Source organism: Callospermophilus lateralis, chromosome 7, assembly GCF_048772815.1.
Source record: "Callospermophilus lateralis isolate mCalLat2 chromosome 7, mCalLat2.hap1, whole genome shotgun sequence".
Lineage (NCBI taxonomy): Eukaryota > Metazoa > Chordata > Mammalia > Rodentia > Sciuridae > Callospermophilus > Callospermophilus lateralis.
This window is the reverse complement of record NC_135311.1, coordinates 108,865,310-108,887,764: the sequence shown is the minus strand read 5'-3', so window position 1 is coordinate 108,887,764 and position 22,455 is coordinate 108,865,310. Positions and strand designations below refer to the sequence as shown.

Here is a 22,455-nt window from a genome sequence, read left to right as displayed (position 1 = left end):
CAACTAAAACAATCTTTTAAGTTTCATAATTTATAAATCACTCTTATAACAGAAAGACAAGAGAAGTCAGATGTGTGCTTTGCTGTTCATTATCAGAATTAAGAGTGAAAATAATGCTTCAACTCTCCAGTCAGTCCAAGGTAGAGCTGAGAAGGTTTGCTCAAACACTAAGTTGGTATAAGAAATCTAAAATATAATGAAAAGTACAGACTGTTTTGACTGTTGAACTCATGGAGGGTATAGCTGTATATGTATATGAGGCTAAAAAATAGAACAAAGCAAAAACTGATAGTGATACCCTCATACATAACAACCAAAAGGTCTGGCTTTATCCTTCTATCTGTTTTCTTCCTTATTCTTACACTTATTCGTGTAAGCAAGTATATATTTTATGCATGATATAATTAAGCTTAATCTAAGCCACTTCCTCTTCAGAGAAGAAAAAGAACACTGAAGAACTAGCTGATAACCCAGTATTTAAAATGTTTTTCTGTCAGCAGAAGGGCATTAAACTAGAGAAGCCAATAGCTTTCCAATCACAGACCTTAATGGTCAAGCCAGTGACAATCTCTAAGACAGAAATTTCAAGAGGGAAAAAACCAAGAAAATGCTATTTGCTAAGGGGAAATGCCACAGAAAGACTAGGAGGAAGCTCTAAGTCAGCTTGGGTATGTTATTTATAGATAAGAAGTGAAGAAAGCTATACTAGAGGCTATGTCTTAAATTCCAACAGCCGGGTTGAAAACATCAAAAAGAAATAAAAGACATCTGGAAATTACTCAGCAACATGAACTTATACCATGCTCCCTTGTCAGAGACTTAACTCAGAGACATTTCTAAACCAGAAAGAGGGAAAACAAAAGCCATAAATATACCATATGGAGCTTCCAATCTTTGGCGCTTAGGGCATAATAAAAACCCTCAGAGCTGTAAAATCCAAGTTCTCAAGAGGCCATAAACACAAGAAAAGTAAAGGCAACTGCTGGCTAAGGTTAGAGCACTGACCTTCATACTGTAACACTTTCATTTCCCGTCCAAACTACTTACAGGAATAACTGCATAGACTGTATCTTTTGCTGCAAAATACTGCTGCCAAATCTGTACAGAAAAAAAGGGGTAAATTTGTGATAATGTGGGTAATCTTTTCAACCTATGCCAAGAAATGGTGATAATTTTTGTTTGCTCAGAATAATATTCTACTTGATAGCAAAGAGGAAAAACCCACTGTAGTGCTTTTATAACTAATATATAATTACAAAGATGATTTAATGCCACACACTCCTCTAAATGATTAAATTCTAATTCTTACTAACAAATTCTGCCAGAGAAATAGATTCTATGACCTTTGAAATCACTCCTTTCAAGATGTGCCTTGTGATCCTCTTTTGAGATCCTTTTTTTTTTTTTTTTTTGGTATCTTCTTTCTTTCCTCCCCAAATCCTCATCTCTCCAGACAACTGTGGGCCTGTTACTGATAGCCAGAACATCAGTCATTCAGAGTACAGGATCTGGAGTCAGGAGGACATGGATGTAGATTCCAGTTCCAATCATTTACTAGCTGTGCTACCTTGGGTAAATCACTGAAACTCCCTAAGTAACATCAATAAAATAGCAATAATATCAACCTCACAGGATTGTTGTGAAGACTAGCTGAACTAATACAGGTTTGTGCTTGGCACAAAGTAAACACTAAAAGTAATGCTAGTCTTTTTTTTTTTTTTTTTTTTTAAAGAGAGAGTGGAGAGAGAGAGAGAGAGAGAGAGAGAGAGAGAATTTTTAAATATTTATTCTTTAGTTTTTCGGCAGGCACAACATCTTTGTCTGTATGTGGTGCTGAGGATCGAACCCGGGCCGCACGCATGTCAGGCGAGCGCGCTACCGCTTGAGCCACATCCCCAGCCCTAATGCTAGTCTTTATTAGCTAATTTTGCCATGTTATAGGCAGCTTCCTACTTCCTGAAAGTCTTTCATATAAGGAAGAGATCAAATTTTCTAGGTGACTTTGGTATAGATAAGACAGAAGTTGACTCTCATGATGCAAATACCAAAGTGTAGGGAATACAAAATTATATAATAAAATTATAAAATTAGAAAATAAAGAAAAGAAAAATATTCCCATAGTCTTACTACCAGAAAAGAATCACTATTGTTATTTTTGATATGTTTCTAGCATATCTTAAGAATATTTTTTCTGTTATAATATAAATAGATATAATATATATGCAATACTGTCTCGTTTTTTTTTAATCTCCTCTATATCACATATATGCTCTGTGTTTATATTTTTCATTACTATTATTTTTATTGTTTTCCATCTTTTTATGTTATTGGCTCTCACTGGAAAAGCCTTCCTCTCTATCTCTGACCCCCCAATCTTTCCTGTTCTCTGAAGCTGAGAACAACTATGTTTTTTCCACATAGTCTCACTTGGTCATTTCAATCAGATGAAATGAAATAAGGCAGGAGGAGATAACAGACACATTCTATACACAGAATGACAACATTAACAAGGGCACGGAAGTCAAGAAAGGCATCAGAACCAAGGAGACCTCTGAGTGAGCACATGTTGAAGAATGGGTCATCCTTTCCTAAAATTGCTCTGCTCTGTCAATATTCCCATAAAATATATGGCCCCAGAACGATGGCTCAGTGGTAAAGTACTTACCTAGCATGTGCAAGGCCCTGGGTTTGATCCCTGGCACCACATAAACACACACACATACACACACACACATCCCAACTGAAGATACTAATCAAAGTGTGATCTAGCTTACCAAAATACAGAGCACAAAAGCACAAAAAAACCCCACTTCCTAGAACCTAAGCAAACCACTCAACTAATGCAACCTAACATTGCCTTTTCTTTCTTTCCTTTTTTTTTTTTTTGGTACTTGGGATTGAACCCAGGGCTTGGTGCATGTAAGGCAAACACTCTACCAACTGAGCTATATCCCCAGGCCAGACTTCTTAATTTAAGGATAGCATATTCTGATCATTTTGATTTAATTTATGATATTAGCAAAGTTTATGAATGAACACTGAAATTTATGAAACTATTAGATATTTCCTAACTTGGCTGGCCTTCACTACTCAAAAATTATTTCAATGAACACAAATTTGTATCTACATTTATAGGTCTAAATGATACCTCTATGATCAGGCCTCCTAGACCTGGTTTTCTTGCTCCAAAGTGACATTTATGGTACCCAAGTTCCACTGGCACTCCTTCCCAAAGTCATAGCCTGATGTCCCCCTGAGACTTTGCATACGTCTCTATTAACAGAAACTGAATTTTGTGCTGGTTTTATTTGTTTTTATGTTTGTCCCTCCACTAAACTTATTGAGAATAGGAAATTTTGTTTGGTACAGGATCTGGAGTCAGGAGGACATGGATGTAGATTCCAGCTCCAATCCCATGTTCCACTTGCACTCCTTGGTAAATGCTTGGTAAAATAAATGATATAACATCCAAAGGAAATGCATTACAACTCTAAGTGAATATGATGCAAAGTCAAACAGACATGGATTTTGAGTTCCAGCTCCCTCAACTATAAATTGAGACTGACAACACCTTCTTCACAGAGTGGTCATAAAAATTTAATTAAATAATGCATATGAAGCACTAGGGATAATACCTGACAGATATATTACTTTTATTATTATTTTGATAAATAGTACATATACCTAAAATGAAATTCAAGAAATGCCAAAAAATAGCTTCTTCTATAGTCTCATTAGAAAAGAACCAGACATAAAAAGGTAACTGGCAATGAAAATCAAGGCATGTACAATGACCAAATAGGCAGGATAGATGAGGAGTGTTTGAAGGAAGGAGTTCAAGAAGTTTCTTGCAGAAGGTTCTGGAATCGTGGAAGATTATGAATGTCAAAAAAAAAAAATGTTGAGAGCCACAGCCGAAGGGGCTCCAGCAAACTTTCAGACTGCCAGCTGATGATTGGCTCACAGCGGCCCCAGCAACACCTAGCTGATTGGCTCCTCTGTGGAGATGCTCATTGAGCTGTTTCCCTGCCCTTTCAGACTACCAGCTGATGATTGGCTCACAGCAGCCCCAGCAACATCTAGCAACATCTAGCTGATTGGCTCCTCTGCGGTGATGCTCATTGGGCTGTTTCCCTGCCCTTTCAGACCACGGAGCTGCTCATTGGGGGACTTTTTTGGCTCCGCCCATGCGACCCAGCCAATCGGCCTCAAGAGCAGGAGGATTGTGGGAGGTTGGTTGTTGGGGTGTGTGGCTTGTGGGAAGCCGGTGGTGGCAGTTGGGCTCTGAGGGTTTTTTCCTGAGGAGCTATTTTGTTTATCTTGTGTGGTTCTAAAAATAAAGTTAGTTTCTTTTGACAAGTGGCTCCTGAATTGTGCCCAGCCAGACTGCGGCATTTGGTGGCTCGCACGGGGAGCGACTGAGGGTAAGTAAACCGCTCGCCCCTGAGGGCAGGGTGAGAGGATGGGGAGCCATTTTAAGATTCCTCTTTTGTTTTGCTTCATTTTTGTTTTAAGTTGCCTGTCCCTGGAGATGAGTGAGACGGAAGAAAAACCGCTCACTTCTGAGGAAAAACTATTTACGTCTGAGGAACAGATAGGGAGAAAGGACGGATGCACATATAAGGAGGATAGAAAGGCTATAATGAATTTTTGTTGTTCCATTTTTATTTCATTCTGTCTCGGTTTTGTTTGGCGTCATCTTGTTGGGTTGTATTATAGTAGAAATACGGGATCAGAAACTAGTAAAAAACAAACTGAAAGAGTGTTAAGTAAATTGTTAGAGGAAGAAGGCATCCCAGTAAAATCAAGAGCAGTCAGGGCATACGTTGATACAATGCAAAAATGTAGCCCATGGCTTTTTAAGGAGGAGTTGTTAAATATATCACAATGGAACCATCATGGTGAAGATTTAAAAAGAATAGAAAAGAACAGCCCAGGAACTCTGCCAGCTGGCACATTGGCATTGTGGGCATTGGTATCTGGTTTTCTTAGTCCAAAACCTTCAATTCAGACAAAGGTAGAGGAAGGAGAAGACATATTGATTCAAGTAAATGAGGAGGTCTCTCAAGTTAGTCAGAAAGAGGAAAAGATTCAAGTAAAAGAGAAGGTTTTTCGAGCTAATCAGACAGAGAAAGAAAGTTTAGAGCAGAAAAAGCCATCAGGGGGAAAGTTACAAAAGGAGACTGCTACTAAAACCTTTCTATCACCAGAGGGCTTAAGTGTCCAACCAACAGCACCACCTCTACAGGAGACTGCTACTAACACCTTTCTATCACCAGAGGATGTAAGTGTCCAACTGAGAAGGCCACCTTCATATGCTGAGAGGCCCCCAACCCCCGCAGTGGATAGTTCAGATCCTGCGACAGGATCTCAAGTATTAACATGCCCTGTATTTGAGGTAGGAGGGCAGCGAATTTACCATACTTTAAATTTCAAAACAGTGAAGCAGCTAAAAGAGGCTGTAACAACCTATGGTCCTCAAGCACCCTTCACTGTAAGCTTGGTCGAATCCATTACCAACTTGAACATGACGCCAGCAGATTGGGCTAATATGTGTAAAGCTGTGCTAAATGGAGGACAATACCTGTTATGGAAGGTTGCCAATGAGGAATTTTGCAAGGAGACGGCTAGGCGAAATGCAGCAGCTGGTTATCCTCAGAGAAATCTAGATATGTTGTTAGGAAAGGGACCTTATGAGGATCAGCAGCAACAAATTGCATATGATCCTGGTGTATATTTACAAATTGCTGTAGATGCAGTTAAGGCATGGAAGACTTTACAAGGACATGGAGGTTTACAAGGTCAATTATCTAAGATAATACAAGGAACTAATGAATCTTATGCTGAATTTGTAGATAGGCTTATTCAAACAGCTACCAGAGTTTTTGGGAATACAGAACAAGCAATGCCATTAATAAAACAACTGGCTTATGACCAAGCGAATCGTTGGTGCAGAGATATCATTAGACCATGGAAACATGAAGATTTAAACACATATATTAAATTATGTAGAGACATAAATGAACAAGAGCAAGTCATGGCAGCTGCAGTAAAACAGGCTTTAGATGCCAGAGACATTAATGAACAAGGGAAAATTGTGGCAGCTGCAGTAAAACAGGCTTTAGATGCCAGAGACATTAATGAACAAGGGCAAATTGTGGCAGCTGCAGTAAAACAGGCTTTAGATTCCAGGCCAAGAACATGCTACAATTGTGAACAAGCAGGACATTTTAAAAGGAATTGCCCCATAGGAGGAGGGTTTAACAAAACTAGGTATCAAAGGAGTAGAATACCGGGTATTTGCCCACGATGCCGTAGAGGGAGACATTGGGCTAATGAATGCCGTTCTCAAACCACCATAGAGGGTACTCCATTATCAAAAAACGAACAAGGACCAAGTGTTTATCCACGATATCGTGGAGAAAGGCATTGGGCTCCATTGCCAAAAAATGGACAGGGGGGCCCAATGCTCCGGGGCCCAAAACCACAAATATACGGAGCACTGGAGGAACCCAGCAACCCCATCAGGGTAGTGCCCAGGACACATTGTCCATCAGATCCCTCATCAGACAAACCAGAGGGAGCGCAGGGTTGGACATCTGCGCCTCTGCCAGATCAGTACTAACTCCAGAGATGGGAATTCAAATCATTCCCACAGGGGTGAAAGGACCTCTTCCCAAAGGAACAGTAGGCTTATTATTGGGACGCAGCTCTTCTACTCTAAAAGGACTTATGATAAGTCCTGGGGTAATTGATCCCGATTATGAAGGTGAAATAAAAATTATAGCCAGTTCTCCAAATGGTATATCCGTAATTTCACCAGGAGATAGAATAGCACAGTTACTAATAATACCAAGCCTACATGATAAATTTTCCAGTCGTGCTATAGAAAGAGGTTCCAAGGGATTAGGCTCCACAGGTGTAGATTGGGCTATGCTGTCTTTAAATTTAGATTCTCGCCCCATGCTAAAACTAAATATTCAAGGACATGAATTTAATGGGCTACTGGATACAGGTGCAGACCTTAGCATCATCTCTTGTCAAGAACGGCCAAAACATTGGCCATTACAACAAGCCACTCAAACGCTTCGAGGCCTAGGAGTGGCGACTAATCCCCATAGAAGTGCAATGGTATTAGATTGGAAGGATCCTGAAGGATGTGAAGGAACTATACAGCCATATGTATTGGATCATCTTCCTATAAATTTATGGGGACGAGATGTCCTAGATCAATTAGGTTTGACATTAACAAATAACATCAACCAAAATGCACCCACTATTATGACTAGACAAGGTTTTAGGGAAGGAAAAAGATTAGGAAAACAAGAACAAGGTATAGCAGCACCAATACAAATAGATCAAGGAACAGACAGACATGGGTTGGATTTTCAGAAAGGGCCACTGAGACAATAAAAATTACTTGGAAATCAGAAAGACCAGTGTGGGTTCCTCAGTGGCCCCTGACTAAAGAAAAGATACTAGTAGCCCATGATCTGGTCAAACAACAATTAGCAGAAGGACATATACAACCTTCTGTATCTCCCCATAATACTCCCATTTTTGTCATCAAAAAGAAATCTGGTAAATGGAGATTATTGCAAGATTTAAGAGCCATTAATAATGAGATGGTTATTATGGGACCTGCTCAATCGGGGATTCCTCAATTGTCTGCTTTGCCAAAAACTTGGTATGTTTTAGTTATAGATATTAAAGATTGTTTTTTTTCAATTCCAATTCATCCTGAGGATAGTCCACGTTTTGCATTTACTATCCCTGCACTGAATCATGAAGGTCCTGATCAGAGATATGAATGGAAAGTACTCCCTCAAGGGATGGCTAACAGCCCAACTATGTGTCAAATTTATGTTAACAAAGCAATCCAGCCACTTAGAAATCAAAATCCTGAACTACAAATATTTCACTATATGGATGATATATTATTAGCACACAAAGCTAAAAACACATTGCTGAACTGTTATGCCACACTTACAAACTTATTAAAAAATTATAATCTAGAGATAGCAATAGATAAAGTACAATTAAATTTTCCAATTAATTATTTAGGAGTTCTATTATCCTCAACCATGGTCCGTCCACCAAAAATTCAAATACGAGTAGATCAACTCAAATCACTTAATGACTTTCAAAAGTTATTAGGAGACATAAATTGGATAAGGCCTTATCTAGGTATACCAACAGGAGAGTTGGGACCTTTATTTGATATCCTAAAAGGTCCATCAGATCCAAATTCACCCCGAATGTTAACGCCTGAAGCAAGAAAGGCATTAAAAATCATTGAAACATATATGGAAAATATGCATTTGGATAGAATTGATATAAGTTTGCCTTTATTATTTATTGTACTACCAACAAAAAATATTCCTACAGGAGTATTTTGGCAAGAAGGCCCATTATTATGGATACATTTATCTTATTCTCCTAACACTATTCTTACTAGGTATCCTGAGGCTGTAGGACAATTAATACTCAAAGGAATAAAAGCAGCAAAGGGAGTGTTTGGAATTTCTCCCAATAAAATTATTACTCCATATACTATGAATCAAATTGATGAGTTAGCTAATGAGTTAAATACTTGGGCAATAATCATGTGCAAATCTAATGTTTCATTTGATAACCACTTACCATCTAATCCTTTATTGTCTTTTTGGTCATCGCATCCTGTAATTTTTCCAAAAATGACAAGAAAAACACCTATCGGGAATGCTCCAAATATATTCACTGATGGATCAAATAATGGTACAGCGGCAATAGTTACACCTGATCAAACTTTTACATTTTTAGTACCCAAACAATCAGCTCAAAAGGTAGAGCTTAAGGCAGTATTACAGGCTTTTGTGATGTTTAAAAATTCTGTATTTAATTTATTTTCCGATAGTCAGTATATAGTTAATGCTATAGTATCCCTTGAAGATGCTGGTAGGATTTCCCCTTCCTCTACTATTTTCTCTTTGTTTTCCACTATACAAAGTCTAATCTGGGACAGAAAAGATCCATTCTTTATAGGACATATCAGGGCACATACAGGATTGCCTGGAGCCCTTAGTTTGGGCAATGATTTAGCAGATAAAACTACACATGACATACATATATTCTCTACACTAGAAGAAGCTATAAATTTTCATAAAAAGTTCCATGTCAATGCTAATACTTTACAAAAGCGTTTTAAAATAACTAAGGAACAAGCTAGACAAATAATAAAACAATGTCAAAATTGTGTGACCTTTTTACCACAAGTTAATCTTGGAGTCAATCCTAAAGGATTGATACCTAACCATATTTGGCAGATGGACGTCACACACTTGCCAGAATTTGGAAAATTAAAATATTTGCATGTTACAGTTGATACTTCTTCTGGATTTTTGATGGGCTCCCTTCATGCCGGAGAAAAAACTAAAGATGTTATAGCTCATTGCTTACAAAATTTTGCCACTGTGGGCGTTCCAAAACAGTTAAAAACAGATAATGCCCCTGGTTATACTTCTACCTCTTTTAAACAATTTTGCTCATCATTTGGCATTACTCATATAACAGGAATCCCATACAATCCACAGGGACAAGGCATAGTTGAAAGAGCTCATCAAACTATTAAAATGTACTTATTAAAGCAAAAAGAAGGAATTGGGAAGGGGTATATATTCCCCAAAGATAAACTTAAAATAACCCTTTTTACTCTAAACTTTTTAAATTTGGATTCATCAGGGCTTAGTGCTGCGGAAAGGCATATGTGTCCAAAAAATGTATATAAGCCCAAGGTACTTTGGAAGGATATTCTAACAGGACAATGGAAAGGTCCTGACCCAGTAATTGTCTGGAGTCGGGGGTCTGTTTGTGTGTTTCCACAGGGAGAACAGCAGCCGATTTGGATTCCAGAGAGATTAACTAAGGTCCTGACCCAGTGATTGCCTGGAATCGGGGGTCTGTTTATGTGTTTCCACAGGGAGAACAGCAGCTGATTTGGATTCCAGACAGATTAACTAAAGCGATTTCTACAGACCAAAAAGAAGATGTGATATCCAGAACTCCAGTTTGGTTATTCTTACATCTGCGACAGAACCAGAATGCTTTTTTCAATATCTATTTTATTATTGCCCTTTCCCATATTTTTTTTTTTTTGAGCTCATACAGACCTAGGTTAATGTTTTGCTGATCAGTCCTATTTTTTGACTATAGAGTTTTTAAACATTGCAATGGAGATTTCACCTGTAAAATGTTATAAGGCCTTTACTATTATGTTATGTGTCGTATGTATTATGTGTGCACACTTGTGTTTTGTGTTTGAATGTACGTATGTCCATATGTCATATATGATGAGCGCTCATGAAAAAATGGATCCAAATAATTTCTTTTTTTTATTCACGTGATTTAAATGGTTTAATTTAAATTGGGTACACAGCTGTTGAAGATTGTTTTAAAATGTGAACAAAAAAGGAGGTTAACAGATCTGTTTGTTTACTTTCACCTTTCCTTTTCATTATATTTAATAATTCTCTTAAAGATAATGTAAATTGTTAAGAAAATTGTTTTCTTTTAATGCCTTCTGGAACGTTACATAATTTTTTCTTTAGCCATTATTGCCAAAATTCCTATCTTCATCCCAGTGCCGGTGAAGACAATGTAAATTGTTAAGAAAATTGTTTTCTTTAAGTGCCTTCTGGAATGTTACATAATTTTTTCTTTAGCCATTATTGCCAGAATTCCTATCTTCAGTGAAGACAATGTAAATTGTTAAGAAAATTGTTTTCTTTTAGTGTCTTCTGGAATGTTATATAATGTTATATAATTTTTCTTTAGCCATTATTGTCAGAATTCCTATCTTCATCCCAGTGCATGAAGACAAAGATAAAACCAATCTACAGCTTCTGCAATAGCCATCACTGAACTGCTTGCAGAACTTGCCTGGACTATGTATCACTTATATGCATTATGAACTCACTTGTATGCATTGTGAACTATCTGTTGGTGCAGCAACTTCTGGTAGTGTTGGGGTATACATGCTGATGGTGTCATCGGTGGTACAATTTTTCCAAAAGGAGCCATCAACTGGCTTGGTGTATCTTCCTCCCTTCTGTTTGTCATGATGGTTCAGCTAAAATTTGGGGGCCAACAGAGGTGAGGCAAAGAACCTCACCCCCCCGCTAGTACGAAGACCTCTACACAGGTGTGGCTATATACTGGACTGGTAGTCAATGACGGGTAAGATCCAATTACTATGGTACCAACCTAAGACAGGAGGCTGACGCCTTGAGGTCAGCTCATCCAATAACGGGTAAGGACCATATGTACTATTGGACAACCTAAGGCAGACACAGTCCCTAAGCCACATGCTTCTTGTTTAAACAGAGAGGGGGAGATGTTGAGAGCCACAGCCTAAGGGGCTCCAGCAAACTTTCAGACTGCCAGCTGATGATTGGCTCACAGCGGCCCCAGCAACACCTAGCTGATTGGCTCCTCTGTGGAGATGCTCATTGAGCTGTTTCCCTGCCCTTTCAGACTACCAGCTGATGATTGGCTCACAGCAGCCCCAGCAACATCTAGCAACATCTAGCTGATTGGCTCCTCTGCGGTGATGCTCATTGGGCTGTTTCCCTGCCCTTTCAGACCACGGAGCTGCTCACTGGGGGACTTTTTTGGCTCCGCCCATGCGACCCAGCCAATCGGCCTCAAGAGCAGGAGGATTGTGGGAGGTTGGTTGTTGGGGTGTGTGGCTTGTGGGAAGCCGGTGGTGGCAGTTGGGCTCTGAGGGTTTTTTCCTGAGGAGCTATTTTGTTTATCTTGTGTGGTTCTAAAAATAAAGTTAGTTTCTTTTGACAAGTGGCTCCTGAATTGTGCCCAGCCAGACTGCGGCAAAAAAAAAAAAAAAAAAGAAAAAGAAAGAAACAAAAAGAAATGAGAAGTTACTTAACATCTGCAAGCAGGTTCCTAACATAATATTTTTATTCCTTTAAGAACTATAGCCCTTACTCAGTACTAGGCATTGTTCTAAGTACTTTATAAATATTAATTCATTTAATTCTCAACTCTTTGAATGTATGTACTGTTATCTCTACTTTAAAATAGAGAAACTAAGGCTCAAAAAGCTAACTAACTTGTCCATGTCAGACAATTAGTAGGTGGTCAAGCTAGGACTTAAAAGTGGTAATCTATGTTTTAACCAGTATGCTATGCTTCCCTAAAAGGCAAGCAGGACTCAGCTGGTGAGAATATGATATGTAGAGGGGGAAGAAATGGGAACAGGAAACCTACTGGAAAGATAATATAGTAATCCAGGTATAGGGTATTTTTGGTTTTAAATTAGATGTAGGCAACAGGAATGAAAAAGGGAAAATACAAGTTGGTTAGGTATGTGAGAGCAAGACCAAGAAAGACAAGTTTATGCCACTGTTTGTGTAATTCATCACTTTTGCCTCATATAACTACTTTTTCATTTTGACTAAAAAAGGTATCAGAAAATGTATGCTCTTTCTACTCTCAGATTTGGTTCACAGAACACATTTTCATGGAGTATGCCAATTCATTTTCATTCATTACCTGTTTTATTTCTTCTGCAGTTTTGTCTTTCACCATCTCAATGTTTAAGATTGAACTGAGAGTCTTGAAAGAGAAAATAAAAAGCAATTAACACCTACAATAAAAACAATAATAATAAACCCCCTCCCCACAGCTTGATTCTGTAGGAATTCTTGTAGGAAACAACCTATTGGCACATCGAAACAGAGCTTCAATAAGTATAGAAAAAGTATATGAAAATCTATATATGCTCAGAGACAGTGAGTCCCCAGCCCACACAGTTTTTCATAGTTCTTTTCCTGGGGGCTATCTATTAGGTCACCATGTTCATGCTTCACTCTCACCAATGAGTTCTATAGAACTTTGCAGCTTTTAAAAGGAGAAAGGTGGCTGTTATTTTTAATGTAACTGCTCTTTTACCAGAGATGGTTCCTTATGTGCAAATTAAGTGACAGACTAAATATGTTTTTATTTGATTTTTAAAACTACTTCCTAAAGAAAGGAAGGATGTTACTATGTTTCCTTCAAATTTTCTCCAGAACCTATACTTGAACTAGGGTCAAGGATACAAAAATTCACAGAAATATTTCTCATCTCTAGGTGAAAAATCATCTTATACAAAATCACTTAACCACAATAAATATGTTCAATTTTTTAGCCTCTTGATATAAAATGTCTCCTATGACTTTAGATTTGGATCTTTATATTTAATTAGAAACCTACCTTGTCCTTAGTGAATCCTCTGCTTATAGACTGTTTCCCCAAGGTATCTGTCTGAAATACATGATGAGACAGGATATCAATCTATGCATTATTCATAGGAAAAAGGAAATCCATTTAGCTGAAGTGCACAAGCTCATTAAATAATTTTGCACTTAAGAACTCACTTCTTTCCACTCTTTATAACAACTGTACACATTACTCTAAGAGTTCCTGTTCATGAAACAACTTGTTCCTGACTAAGACTTTGAGATGCAGAGATGAGAAAAGGTTTGTCAGTAACCATTATCAGCTAGTACTGAGAGTTCATTCTATACTTGCCACTATGAATATGAGGGATTCCTTTGCAGAATTTGGTCTGCTTGGGTTTTCTATGATTGGCTCTTTCAACTATTTCACATTGAGCTGCAGAAGAGATGAAAATATAAAGATATTTTTTTAAGACTGCTTCTCATTTCCAATACAGGTGTCCTTAGTAGACTAGAGTCTTTCTGAGTACTCAGTCTTTTTCTTTTTCATGGTGCTGGGGATTGAACCCAGGGCCTTGTGCATGCGAAGCAGGCACTCTACCAACTGAGCTATATCCCAAGTTCTCCCCTCTTTTTTTTAGTAGTAGGAATTGAACCTGTTGGCCTCATTCATGATAGGCAAGTTGAGTACTGTCTCAACAGTCTTTCCATTAAATTAGATTCCCTCTCAAAATGGCAAAAAACAACTGAAAGTGATTATTTTATCTCCTGGCTTACTAGCTTTGACAGAAGCTACACACTAGAAATCCTAGTTCGAGTTGTTGTTGATATAGGAATGCTGGTGGATGGCTGATAGTTCTGAATCTTCTATTCAGTCTCTAAGTTTAAGACTATGACTTTCAAAGGTAAGGAGTACAGCCTATACATAGGATTTTGAAGCTAAAAAATACTTTTTCTGCATAAGACCTTGCTTTTGTCACTCTATGATTTAATGAATCCAAACCTTTCAAAAATTATATATATAGAACCTGGACCCACAAAAGAGAGAAAAATCTGGTATAGGAGCTAGGATTATGGCTCAGTGGTAGAGCACTTGCCTAGCACATGTGAGGCCCTGGGATCAATCTTTGGTACCACATAAAAATAAATAAGTAAGTAAAAAAATAAAATAAAGGTATTGTATTCATCTATAACTAGAAATATTTTTTTAAAAAAAACCTGGTGCAGAAAAATTCATTATACAAAAATATAGTCTTGTCTTTGATCATATATTAGTGGCATCCTAAAGCTGTTTCTTCATATGTAAGCATACTAAAAAGGAGTAGTTCTTACTACTCATTCCCAGGTATACCATGAAAACAAAACAAACAAAACACCCATTTTCCCTGAGATGAATACTTTGAGTCTGGGGAAGAATTTTTTTGTCATACTAATTGATTATATGGTTACCATCAGCCTTCCTCTGTCTAGCTAGATAAGGAAGATATATAGTAAGTGAATATTTACCTAATAGTTGCAATAATTAAAATTAAGTACTTATTCTGTATCTTATCATTATATAGTTAATTTTTAGTGTGCTTACAAAAAAGGTGCAAAGAGGTTTCCTATATAACATGGAAAGTTTGCAATACAGTAATATTTCCAAGAGCTTCTGACTGGTAATCTTGCTACTATAAACATTTATTACAGGAAATATATTTCTTACTATAGGTCATGGTCAAAGAGGTTGAAAAATACTGCATTAGATTAATTTTCCTATATACGGTTTTCCACATACTTTCCAGCCAGCTTTGATTCCTTGTTTAAGGATAATAATGGCTAATATGTACTAAATACTTCTTATGTGATTACATAGTAAGTACTTACTGTGTGCTAGGGACTATGCTAAAAAGTTTTGCATAATATCTCACAACTCTGTAAGGTAGGTACTGTTATTATTCCTTTATCACAGAGAAGCAAACTGAGACATGGAGAACTTGTATAAGTTGCTTGGAGAGTCACCCAGATAATAGGTAGAAGAGCTAAGATTCAGTTCCTGAAATCTGGCTCCAGAGCTCATTCTCTTACCAAGTAAGTTGTCTATCTCCACTTCTAAAACCCAATCCTCACTTGGAGGTTAATGACTAACCCATTCTTTAGTCTTTACAGTTCTCTCTGCTCAAGGCTAGGGGCATCCTTTGGATACACAGCTCTTGCTGGACTGACCTTAGGCAAAATACTTCACTATCTCCTAAAATTCTTTACTTTCAAAACTCTTCCTCTATTTAACCTAGTTCCTTAAGAAGGGGTGGGAGTGGAGTATGAATGGGCAATAGTTGGACATCAGCAATCTAAATCCAGCTTGCCAATTTTTTAGTAAATAATTTTTATTTTTTGGTGGGGTGGGGGGCACTGGGAATTGAATATAGGTCTTGTGCATGCTAGGCAAGTGCTCTACTACTGAGTTACACCCCCAGTCCTATAAATAAAATTTGACTAGAACATAACCACACACTCATTCATTTACTTACTGTCTGCTTTTGTAGTATAATAGCAGAACTGAGTAGTTGCAACAGAGACCATATGGTCCACCAAGCCTAAAATATTTACTATTGGGTCTTTTACAGAAAATGTTTAATGATCCCCGTTCTATTTCAAAGTTCCCCTTTCTCCTCTTGGCTTAATTCAAATCCTCTAGCATTATGGTTTGGATCTGAAATGTCTTCCAAAGGCTCACGTATTGAAGCCTTGGTCCCCATTGCAGTAATGTCCAGAGTTGGGGCTTTGGGGAAGTGATTGGATCATGAAGACTCTGATCTTATCAATGGATTAATTCATTGATTGATTCATAATCTGATGGCATTACTGCAAAGTGGTGGAAACTATAGAAGATGAGACCTTGGGGGCATGCTCTTGGGGACTATATCTTGTTTCCAGCTCCTTTCTTTCTGCCATTTCCTCTCCTATACCCTTCCATCATGATATTCTGCCTTACCTCAGGTCCAAAGCAATGGAGTCAGCAGACCATGGACTGAAACTTCTGAAACCACGAATCAAATTAAACATTTTTTACTTTATGTTGATTTTCTCAGGTGTTTTATCACAGAGATGAAAAGCTGACTAACACACCCAAACTCTTCCTATCCTGGATCAAGTCCTACCTTCCTTGAGAAATTTTCCCTGATTCCTTCAGTCCAGTGTTGTTTACACCTTGCCTTCACCATTAGCCTGCTCATGCTGAGAGCAGGGAACTATCTTTTTCATCTCTCTATATCTCCACCATGACCACACTATGTTGCCCTGAAACAGCAGGTTAAACATATATGGTTGAAGACTGAGTAGAGAGAGGCTATGAACAGATTATCTAGTTAACCCATCAAGGAGCTCACTTCAAGGGTAAGGGTTGTAGAGTATAGGGAGGGGTACTGGTAAGCCAACAGCATAAAAAGGGGCAGGTCTTACCTTCTCCATACACTTGATAAAATCACCTTGTCGCGAGTGCCCCACTGGCTGCTTTCGAAACTCACCACGCTTCTCTAAGCGAGACTCAAAAGCAGCTGGGTCAGACCTGATCAAAGATAAACAAGATAAACCACCTGGGTTGCTCTGGATTTTGAAATAATAAAGCATTGTGTTCCATCTCAACAGAGAAAGGACACAGGAATTCAGAGAGGCTGAAGTATTTGTCTGGACTGGGCACAGGCCTGAAAGTCAAGAAAGTAGAAAAACAAATCCAGCCACGTGACTATTATTAATCCTTAAGGGGCTAGCAAAACATTTTTTTTTCTCCTGCAGGTTACTTCCCGGGCAAATACAGGGATTGGTCTCTCAGATATTAACACTCTAGTGACAAAGAATCCTCAGGATGGAAAGTGTATTTTGAGATCATTTTACTGGGTCATCTCCGCAGGAAGAAATTCTAGAGCATATCTATGTAGTGTTCAAGCTTTTATTGAACATATTTAGTTCTTTGGTATCTCCTCAGGTTAAACATCAGTTTTATTCAGATCTGGGTAACTCAAAGAACTCAACTATCCTATTTTGCAGAAGATTTAGCATCTGAGGGTTTCCCTGACCTGTTTTCCAAAGAACATGCATATAGAATATGAGAAATTATCTTTTATGTTAAAATGGGGCTGATCTTCAGGCTTGAAGTCTAGTTTTGGGCTGCCATCCTTGTTAAGAATTCTTCAGGCTGTGGGTCTGACAGTGGGATATTTGGCAAAGACATTATCCAGGGACTCTCTAGCTCCTTGATTGTAAGGACTGTAGTGTTATGGGTGAGATCTATAGGAACCAGGGACATCTTGGCTACCCCTCTGGTAGACCTTCCCAGTCAAGGCATTATACAGAGCCCCTCTCCCATAAAATTCATTTCTGGAGGTGAGATCAAATATCACTCCCGTCACTGACATGTAGATATGCAGATCTTCTTCCTTCCCTCTGGAAGGACTGTGTCAGTCCTACTAATGGCCACAGACACCTGGGTCATGGTAAGCCCATAGAAAGGAGAGGCATCCTGGGCAATAGAGGGTTTGTTGGGCCTCAGGGATAGAGAAATAAATAAGACAGAGTCTCTACCTCAAGGAGCTTACTATCCAGTGGGAGAGACAGACATGTAAATAAGTATATAAGAATGCTACAGGTATTGTCATGAAAATTTGTTCAAATATCCCCGAATGACTGAGGTGGTTTCATGCTCTATACTTTTGATTATGTTAGTCTTCCCCTTATCTGGAATTTTTCATTTCTCTCATCCAATTGTATGCATGAGTGCTAGACCATAGTACTCAAAGGAATTTTAGGTAATAAATAAGGCTAAAGAGAACAACAGATATTAGGGTGTGAAGTCAATGTGGCACCTTGGAAAGCTTACTCTTCAGGAAATAACAGTCTGTGTAAATGTTGATGGAATGATCTGGTAGGGAAGGAAAGCAAAACCATTATTTGTTCATGATTCAGAATGAGTGGAAGCTGTGGGCTGGGGTTGTAGCTAAGTGTCAGAGTGCTTGCTTAGCATGTGTGAGGCACTGGGTACAATTCTTAGCACCGCATATAAATGAATAAAACAAAGGTCCATCGACAACTAAAAAAAAAACAGACTTAAAAAAAAAAAGAATGAATGGGGAGATGTTAGGCTTGTATCATCTGAATGTGAGTGGACAACTTTTCAGATGCTTGTGCATTAAGGGATAAAAGAAAAAATTGGAGAGGAATGTAGGTCAGGGAAAAGTTTCTGAAATGACAAATACTTGAAAATATCTAAATGACAGAGGGCAAAATCACTCCATTCATTTATTCCATTGTTGTTTCAAAAAGTGAGAAAGATCAAGATAATAGCAGTGAGATTGAAACAGACCCCCTTTGAAATTAAAAGCAACTTCCTGATCATTGCTTTTCTGCATCCTGAATTTCCTCATGCTTGAGGGCAGAGGCCAAGGAAGACTGACATATACTCTGGCTAAGCACAGATTAATCTACATATTATACCACCAGGCTTTTGTTTCTACAAATGCAACTGCTTCTGTGGAACCAGTGGGAAAGCAATCTAGCTACTTTTCCCCGGTTTAAACAAACTACATAAAATTTCTTTTTCTATTGTTTGCCTATTTCCTATGCAAGCAGGTGGTGAAATGCAGGTAGCTGGGATCCAGGCAGGCTTCCTGGCTTGGCTGCCATAACAAGATGGACTGGGTTGGAAACTACTCTGTCAAAGTCTCTCCTAAGTCTTTCCACCTTTGGTCTCTTTCAACTGGCTCTTTCTTTCAAATTCTTCAGGCTCTTCTAGGCTCCCTAGCGTCCCAAACCCCTTCTAATCTCTAGGTCCTTCCCTATAAAAGCTCAGGGGTAGTGTTGGGAACCCTGGATTCAGTCAAATTCCAACCAGCTGGGTAGCCTTTGGCAAGTTTCTTCTTCTCTCTGGTCTTCAGTTTCCTTAACATAATGAGAGTTTGACAGATGAAACAACTGTGACAACACTGGTCTTTGTGGCATTTCTCCCTCCCATAACCTCCTTCCCATGCACTTAGGGCCCTAAATGAGGAGCCTGGGAATCCAAGCTTTGGGCCAGGCCTCTGCTGACTCAATATGTGACCTTGAGCAAATAAAGTCCGTTCTCTGGAAGGCTTCATTTTCCCATTTCTACAATGAAAACAGATCCCTCTCATCTGACTCACAGGGTTGTCAAAAAGTCCCCCTTAGCGTTCTGACAACTAAAACATAAAGACAACTGTGGAAAGAGCCAGGTCTTTTCAGAAACTAAATAGCTGTGAGATCTTAGGCCAGTGCTCTAGTCTCTCTGACCCTCGATACACTATCTTCACAGTGGGGACTGCACTAGTGCCCACCACGCGGAATCTCCGGCCACCGCCAAGTACCAGCACCCCCCCACCCCACCCCCCCCCTTCGCTAGCCGGCCGGGGCGCACCTGCGCAGCTGCTGAATCTTGTCTCGGTAGCGGTCGTAGAAGGGGTTGGCCTCGAGCTCGGCCCCGACCCCACTGCCCTCCGCGCCCCCAGAAGGCCGGCCTGAGCCGAGGCGCATAGGGAAAGCGCGCAGCTGTGCGGGTGAAACGAACCCAAGGCTCAGGGCGCGGCTCCGCACCGTGCACAGGCCTCGGTAGAGCCCGGCCACCTGCAGGACAGCTGGGCCCGCGCCACCAGCAGCCATCACCATAGCCGCCATGGCCGACCCCGTCTCCTCCTCTTCAGGAGAGTCGGCCCCCGGCCCGCGCGTTCCCTCCATCGTCCTCCGGGTCTGCGGCCTCGCGCTACACCAAGGTGGTTCCGCGCGCCCCAGGTTCCGGGTTCAGGAGATACGCTAGGCGAAACGGGGAAGAGGGTAAAGAGTTGGGGACGGGGGGGCTCGCCGCTCCAGCCCTGCCTGTCCGCCCTGCGTGTGCCTCGGCCCGCCTCCTCCCGGGAGCCGACCAGGACTCACGCCCTCCCTTTCGAGACCAGCAGTCTCTGCGCGCCAGTCCTCCTCTGGGGAGCTGGTGGAGCCTTAGGGTCCTCACGGAGCTTGCTCCTTTTAAAATTCACTTGGCACTCCTTTAGCAAGCTTCAAAGGTTGTTTCTCCAATCCTCTTCACAGCTGCTGCTTCTCTTTACTAAGGCTTCTAGGTGTAGTAAACTTTATCCGACTCATATCCTTTGAGGCAGACATTATTTTCATTTTACAGACGAGAAAACTGAGGCTCTGAGGGTCTAATATTAACTTCTGCCAAGTTTTACCGGAGAGATGGCCTTTTCAATATGGCAGCTGCTTCCAAAGCCTTGTTTCCTAATTGCAGCGCCAGCCAAACTGAACTACTTCCCAGAGTCATCAGGAATTGACTTTGAAAAGTCTTTAGGCTCTTTTTGGATCCTGGAATGCATTCTTCCTCAACCCAGATGCCACTATCTTTTTCACCTCTGGAACCAAGTGTGAACTCTTGAGGTCAGGGACAGTTACAGCCAAATCTGTCTCACCTGCTCCCAGCATGAATGGACTCTCTGTCAAGCAGTCTTTGGTTTGCATTGTGTGGAAGTCTTGCCTAGGTCTTATCTGACTGAAACCTCTCCTGAGGCAGGGATGGAGCCTCAAACTCTGCTCAGTTGAACCTATACGTATGAAGATCCGCCCTGCTCTATGCTAGGAGCAATGTAGTAGAGGATTAGTATGGCCTGTTCCTGGCTCAGGATCATTGCACTTGTTCTCTCTGTATATATCCACACTTGCTGCCTCATTATCATCTAGGGCTTAGTTTCCATGTCAGCACCTCAAAGGAACCTTTATTGATGAATCTTCTCTTCTTCTTTTTTTTTTAACCTTATTTTGCCCTCTTATTTTACCCTATTTTATTCTCTTCATAGCAGTTATCACCATCTGAAATTCTTAGATTCTTGTTTACATTAACTTGAGGTGCTTACATTCCAGTGGAGTGAGACAGACAATAAATAAATGTTAGATAATGATACATGCTATGCTGAAAAACAAAGCAGTTTAAGAGAAATGGAGATAAGGGGGACAACCAAGCAGAAACCCAAAGGAAACAAGGGAATGATCTGTATGGATATCTGACAGAACAGCTTTCCAGGGCAAATAGCAAGGGCAAATACCCTGAAGCAGGAGCATATGTACCCTGCTTGTGGAACAACAAGGAGGTTTTCTATGTGAATGAGTGAAGGGGATGGCAGTAAAAATGAGTCTAAGGAGGTATGGGAGTGGTTGGTTAGATTGCTCAGGGATTTGGAGGACTTGGACAAGGATTGTGGTTTTAAATCTGAGTGATATTTGAATTCACTGTGTATTTGAGCAGAGTAACATGATCTATTCTTAAAAGGCTCATTCTGGCTACTGTTAAAGTTGGAAGTAACTAAATGGTGCCAAGGAGCCAAGCCAGGACAACCTACTGGGAAGCTGACCTAGGCTTGATTAGGAAGTGGCTTTCTAACTGAGCTGGTCATAAATGAAGCAAGCTGCCTCAGGAGATGGTAAGCAAGTTCCTGAGTCAGATGAACTCTGGGGGATTAGTTGCTGAGTTAGGGAAGTTCTGTCCTCAGTACTCGAGTATCTGATGGAAGTTGGATTAGACAGTGCTCCAAGTCTCTTCGAACTGGAGATGATGTGGTTCTGGGAAATCAAACTGAAAGGACTATTTGCCTCAAGAGTAGGGGAGTTGACTACTTGGGAAGATAAGGAGATGTTTAGTGGAAATGTGGGAAAAGGCACTCCTGAGTGAAGGAGCCACGTGAGCTAAACTCCCAAGGTAAATAAACAGGGTCTTTGAGGAACCTGGCATGACTGGAAGGGAGAGGTATACAAAAGATGGAGAGGGAGATGAAGCTGGAAAGAGATGCAAGATCACATGGGCAGAGTTCCCACAGGCCCTGATGATGCCCAGGAAATACTTTGCCAGCACTTGTTGAAGAAACAAAGGAGAGATTACAAGAGCCAAACAATGAGGTTTGGACCACTTGGTTCCCCTGTGTTTTTTTTTTTTTTCCTTCCTTTGACAACTTGGTCAGAAACTTCTTAAGGGCAGGGCTGCCCAATGTTCATGGTGCTATTTGCCCCACTCACCACTGGAAAAGATATCCAGAAATGGCTCCCTAATAACTGACAACATAAATATAAGCTCCTGAGGGTGTGAGGGCCCTTTCCTGGGGGCTGTTCTGTGAGTTCACTATAAGAAGTTGGGAACAAATAATTCTGTGGTGGACCAGTCTTTGATGGAAGACAACTATGCTCATGAGATGCCACCAGACGGAGTCCCTTC

At 40.0% G+C, this 22,455-nt stretch overlaps 1 protein-coding gene across 2 annotated transcripts in view; it reads right to left on the bottom strand.

Moving 5' to 3' along the window:
• The window catches only part of Atpaf1 (ATP synthase mitochondrial F1 complex assembly factor 1), a 35,479-nt gene extending 15,387 nt beyond the window's left edge, over positions 1-20,092 (bottom strand). For both annotated transcript variants that reach the window (XR_013091804.2, XM_076860469.2), the window contains exons 1-5: positions 19,624-20,092; positions 16,659-16,764; positions 13,252-13,302; positions 12,550-12,612; positions 1,048-1,098 (exon numbers count right to left, since the gene is read on the bottom strand). Coding sequence is in view for 1 of the 2 variants with exons in the window: in XM_076860469.2 (XP_076716584.2) it covers positions 1,048-1,098; positions 12,550-12,612; positions 13,252-13,302; positions 16,659-16,764; positions 19,624-19,940 (588 nt within the window). In the remaining variant the exon portion in view is untranslated. The remainder of the gene's footprint in view (positions 1-1,047; positions 1,099-12,549; positions 12,613-13,251; positions 13,303-16,658; positions 16,765-19,623) is intronic.
• Positions 20,093-22,455: the final 2,363 nt, after the last annotated feature.